Here is a 6,000-nt window from a genome sequence, read left to right on the forward strand (position 1 = left end):
ATGGGAAGATCTCACAAGAGATAATTCAAACGTTTGCTATGATAAAGAGAAGTCATTCAACTTTCCTGTCAGGGGTCATAATGTTACGGCTGATTGGTGATGCAAAGACACAAAGAGATGGTCCATATGTATCCTAATTACTGTTGGATTTATCGTTTAAGGGTTTCTCAGTGTTGCGGTTGGGAAGAGTGGGACGCCACGTTTTTGTTTTTTGTTTTTTTTTAATCTTATATGCTATTGGGATAAATATTTCACTCACAGCCAGAGGAACCCTGAGATTCTGGGTCTTTCTGCATGAGATTTGCATGTTCTCCCCATGCACACATCAGTTTCCTCCGGGTGGCCCCGCTTCCTCTGATAAAACATGTTTACGATGTTATCTGGTAAAAATAAATTGTTTGTGTGTATCTAATAGTCTCTGCAGTGGACAAATATCCGGCCGAGAGTCAGCTGGGATCGAATCCAGCTTGCGCATCTTTAAATTGGATAATGTTTGTCGGGGAGGATGGGTGGACGGACACTGCGCTGTATAATCCATGAAAGAAAAATGAAGCGACACAAAGAGACAACAGGAAAATGAGTGCTCTTGGAGTGTGTATCGGGCATAATTGCAGAAAGAGGCACATACGGGTCGATGAGATAGGAGGATGATGGAGTTCTGGATATGTCATTCGGAAATGTCATTCGGATGTTGCTTCCTGTATCTGATCTCATGAATTTAGATTTATCGGCTCCAAAGTGCGCGATGTATAATTTCCCGAACCTGATCAAAGCCGGCCGATTTTAGCCAGGCATGACTCTACTATCGACTGTGTCGTAGTTTAGAAGAGCACAAATATTTGCTGTCTCTTGCATTCGGGTCTTTGATCAATGATCTGTGTGTGTTTGCGTGTCGATACAATATGAAAGTGTTGGCCGATGTGTTCGCCTGATGATGAAAAGAGTGATTTTTTTTTTCTCTCTCTCTCTCCTCTGGTGTTGTTCGCCGAGGTCAAGATGCACAGGCATCCAGATCGATATCATCGAACGTTCTCTTATAGTCCCATTAAGACCCGCTCGTAAATTGAAATTGACGATGGAGAGAGGGAGAGAAGTGGGATGAGAGGGAGAGCGACGTGTGGAGGAGCAGCAGAAAGGAAGAGCGAGGCCGGCGGAGATGGATTGAGAGAGAGAGGAAGAAATAACAAAGGAGAGCGGAGAGGAAAGAGGCTGAGAGCGGAGGTGATAGGGAAATAAAGGAAAACACCTGAAAACAAACACGCTGGAACTGGTCAGCTGACAGGGAAGAGGCGGCGCGCACACACACACTCACAAACACACACACGCACGCACGTAAAACGGATTTGGCAGTCTCGATCGTCCCCTCCATCCTTTGGCTGGAAGCAGAGGCGAGGAGGAGGGCAGAGGGTGGAGAGAGGGAGGGGAAGGAAGACAGCTCGATCAATGCCAAATAATATCATATGGATGAATAGACACCGATGAATAGAGGCTGCCAAGACACCGAGCTGTCACAGACTGCAAGGCAACTGCATGGGCATTCGCTTAGACGCATTTAAAGACACGCACACACACACACACACACACACACACGCATTAACCAACAAACAGCTCAATTTCACTTCCTGTGCAGCTCCTGTAAATCACACCAAACAGATGAGGCAATTTACAAGTCTTAAAATCCCCTTTAGGCAAAATATTATACACTGCTCTTATTGATGGAGACAATGAATTAAAAATAAAAACACACACTCATACTATGTGTTTTAATTCATGCAGTTATTCACTATATAGGTTTATTAAAGGATAAGTGGAATGTTTTATTTTTAAAGAGTTTAAATTGTAGTAGAAGGGGCACCTGCTTTGAAGCCATATAGCCACTAGTTTAGACAGCCACAGCTTAAAAAGAAAAAAGAAATTTGAGAAGAGGAAAATGTGGCACTAGTGGGCCTAGAAAGCCCCACAGGAATGACAATCCAGCATTTCTTGTGTGCTTTTTAAATTGAGATCTAAGTACTTAAATCCACTCTCTAATTGGGCTCAGAAACTGCCACCTACAGGCATGTTTAAATAGGCAAGGGGGGTGAACACCTAAAGGGACTCTGCACCTTAAAGCGAAGCCGGCACAGAGATGCAGCCGCGCACACGCACAGTGAACTGGCGTGACAACACACGCCTGCAGACTCTTTGATCAGGCGCAGGAGTAAATGCCTGAAGGCAGTGGGAATGTGCCCAGGAAGGGTGGCCTGGAGCCATCAAGAGCAGATACAGTAGAACAGATCCAGCTGCCAGCTTTGGAGGCAGCGCCGCTCGCAGCTCTCCGGGCGACGGCTGGCCTTCACACTTTGTTAGCGGGCACCTGTGTGGGGACAAAAGAGGAACTCCCCGAAGAGGAAATGCATGAGGGACGGAGTGTTTTAAGACTCCGAGGTGGAAACCGCCGGGCTCACTGTGAGGGAGAAAAGTCTGCAGCCAAACCGTGAGGGTCTGCTCCATTACTTGCTCCAGCACTTGCAGTCGTGCCGCAGTTTGTGTCTGTTTTGTCGCGGGGTTGTCGAAAATGCCCCCTAATAGCTTGAAATAAACCAAAAGTGAGTTGCACGAGCAAGGAAAATGGAAAGATGGATAGATGAGATAAAGAGAGCCTGTGATTAGAGCAGCCATCTCGGCAAATAGAGCAAATGACATGGCCGTGGGCCAGGTGCTGAAAGTGAGGTATTGTGGGCTCGCTGCCACGATTCAAGCTGCATCTTGTTTAGTCTCTTGCCAGAGGAGACGCGGACCACGCGAGCCACGTTGTCAGGGCTCCACCAACACAATCCCATCCCATTACTTCCAAAAGAGCAGCCGGCCCTGCACAAAGCCCTGCATTATTTAAAACCCTTCCATTGACATGGAGTACCAGCTCCGGCTCCAACTCTTCTCCGTGACCTTTACTGTTTCAGGCTATTTTCTAACTTTTTGGGTGAACTGTTAAGCGAGTTTTGACCCACTTCTCGTCTCTCTCTCTCTTCTAGGTGACCCGATAGTCCTGCTCATCTCAAGGCGGCGAGCGAGGGATGGAGTTGGAAATACTGACACAGCACAATGGACCTATCAAGCTGAGAGGAAACACACTCAGACGGACTTCTACGAGGAATCAGCATCTGTTTCATTTTCCCGGGGACATGTATCTCAGAGATGCTGGCTGAAGAGAGAGGACTCTGACGCTGTCGGCCATCACTTTAAACACAACTGAGTGTCCTCGGTCCTTCATACGGGAGGACTGCTTCTCCCTCAATCCTTTAATGCTTCTACGATCGATAACAGAATGAACTATGACCTAAACAGCACTTGATTAGATGACTTTAAATGAAAAAAAAAAAAAACATCTTTACAACAATCTATATTCACCATCTCTCTTCTATGGCTGAGTTGTGTTCCATATGCATTCTGGGAAATGGGGGGATCTGGACTTGGGCCAGTCGTCCTGTATTACAACCAACATGAAAAAAAAAAACAAAAAACGAATGGATCCAGACTTGTCTGATGTAGTCTGGAAGACGCGTTTAAGTTTAATTGTGCCACATTTGACACACTCAATGCTGTCAAAAGGAGCTTTTTCTTTCTTCAGATTTCACCCTTCATGAGAATATTTTACCCTGAATATTTTGTGGCTTACCACATGCCATTTTTTTTAATGCAGAGACAGTTTATCCATCTTTTTTTTTTTTTTTTTTTTTTGGTCATTTAATTTTTCTTTCTTTTTAGACAAAGGACAAAAATCCTTTCCGGGATAAAGTTAGACTAATACTGAGTAGTTGTTATGGTATATTGAAACATGTAAACGTGTAAAAAAAAAAAAAAAAAAAAAAAAACAAGAAAAAAGAAAAAAAAGATCAATGAAATCAAACCGGGTTAAAAATAAATTGACGCTCTAATGGTTTTAATATCTGTGTTTTTAAAACGCCTGTTAACCGCTATTGAGTACATGTGTCAGTATTATATGAAATGAATAAAACCTTTGAAAAGAAAAATGAAAACTTCAGTGTTTTAGCCTTTTCAAGTATTTTTATTTTATTTTATTTATTTATTTATCAGGGACAGTGCATAATAATCCACACTTCTTTTCTGATACGATTGTAAATATGCCAGAATTAGCCATAAACCAATTTACATCAGTAGTCCCTGACCCCCTTTAAATAGCTTTTCATGTGTTTCAGGTCCTCAAGAAGAAAGTTGACTGTTTATACGAGGGTGGACCCAAATGAAACCGGAAGTTGGTCATAAAATACTAATAATAATGAGTTTCGACTGTTGGCCGTCAGATGTGCTACAGGTAAGCCTCATGCATATCTGTGAAAAATCTGAGATCCCAGAGTGACACTGACGTCTGTCACGCACTGTTTATAGTAACAGAGCGCCGCGCCTCTCTGCGATTTTTACAAAATGGCGATATTGACTGGAAAGGTAGTATAGCGCGCGAACATTAAATTTAGCTTTCTGCTTGGAAAAACAGCAGCAGAAGCACTCACCTTGTTGCAGAAAGCCTACAAGGATGATGCTCTCGGGAAGCCACAGGTCTGTGAGTGGTTCGGGCAGCTTAAGAAGGGCCAGATGTCCATTGAGGATCAGCACACATCAGGACGACCCTCCACCTCCCGCACAGCCGAAATTGTCGGGGAAACTGAAGCGGCTGTGGTGGCAGATCGACGCCGGGGCATTGGAGAGGTGGCTGATCTGACGGGGGTCTCCTGGGGTCCCTGCCAGAGGACCATAAGCCAGGATTTGGGGCTGAGCCGGGTCTCTGCCAAAATGGTGCCGCGCCTGCGTGGACGTGTGCCGGCAGATCAAACGGAGCTGGAGGACGACGCTGGGCTGTTGTCGAAGGTCATCACCGGGGACGAGACGTGGTGCTACGGGTATGATCCAGAGACCAAACAGCAGTCGAGCCAGTGGAAACACCATGGATCCCCTCGGCCAAAGAAAGCGCGTCAAGTCCGCTCAGCCATTAAAACAATGCTGATCTGCTTCTTGGCTGTCCAGGGTATCGTCCACAGCGAGTTTGTCCCTCCAGGTCAAACTGTAAATCAGGACTACTGCATCCAAGTCCTAAGACGGCTCCGTGAGGATGTGAGGAGGAAGCGGCCCGCGTTGTGGCGGAGTGGAGACTGGTGGATCCACCATGACAATGCGCCTGCGCACAAGGCTCTGTGCGTCACGCAGTTTTTGATGAAGAATTGGATGACTCTCCTCCCCCATCCGCCTTATTCGCCGGATCTAGTCTCGAGTGACTTTTTCTTGTTCCCCAAGTTGAAGAAGCAGCTGAAGGGACAGTGGTTTGCAGACGTTGAGGAGGTGCAAGAAAAAGCGCAGCAAGCCCTTAAAGGCATAATTATGCATGAGTTTGCCGATGCATTTGTGAAGTGGGAAACACGGCTGGAGCGTTGCATTAATGCCAATGGAGATTATTTTGAAGGCGACAGTGGTGTTTTATTTTGAAATGTAAAAAATAAAAAGTTACAACCAACTTCCGGTTTCATTTGGGTCCACCCTCGTAGATATAAATATGAGGTGTTGAAGTCAGGGAGAAGATGTGACGTCAAGCAGGACTTCATGGACGGATGGACCCCTACAAGTGAAGCACGGAGACTTTGTGTCCAGTAAAAATAAATGAGAAAACATCTTGTCACTGCTGAAGCAAATCTGTTACTTTGAGGCATATACATTCAAGTGAAAATACATCATGGGAAAAGTTTTCCCATTAAACCATCTACTCATGCATGTGCAGAAGACGGTGGTGCGCTGAGCGGTGTGTGGAATACAGTATATTACTAAGAATCCAGCAGGATTTACGCACACAGTGCTAGAGGAAATCAGATTTAAGACGGTGCAAATAAGTGTTCTTTGCAAAAAGAAGAGACAAGAGGAGTACTGGCAGAGATGAGTTTGACCAACGCTATCCGTGTACAAAAACTATTGTTCCGACATTATCTGTTAGCTGTCTTCGATGTGTGGATAAAC

General features: G+C 45.2%; 1 protein-coding gene across 1 annotated transcript in view; it reads left to right on the forward strand.

The window, feature by feature from the left end:
* The window catches only part of LOC115408093 (chemokine-like protein TAFA-2), an 86,187-nt gene extending 82,318 nt beyond the window's left edge, over nucleotides 1-3,869 (forward strand). The window contains exon 5 of the mRNA XM_030118690.1: nucleotides 3,015-3,869. Within this exon, the coding sequence (XP_029974550.1) occupies nucleotides 3,015-3,026 (12 nt within the window). The 3' untranslated portion in view covers nucleotides 3,027-3,869. The remainder of the gene's footprint in view (nucleotides 1-3,014) is intronic.
* The last annotated feature ends 2,131 nt before the right edge of the window (nucleotides 3,870-6,000 follow it).

Source organism: Salarias fasciatus, chromosome 20, assembly GCF_902148845.1.
Source record: "Salarias fasciatus chromosome 20, fSalaFa1.1, whole genome shotgun sequence".
Taxonomy (NCBI): Eukaryota; Metazoa; Chordata; class Actinopteri; order Blenniiformes; family Blenniidae; genus Salarias; species Salarias fasciatus.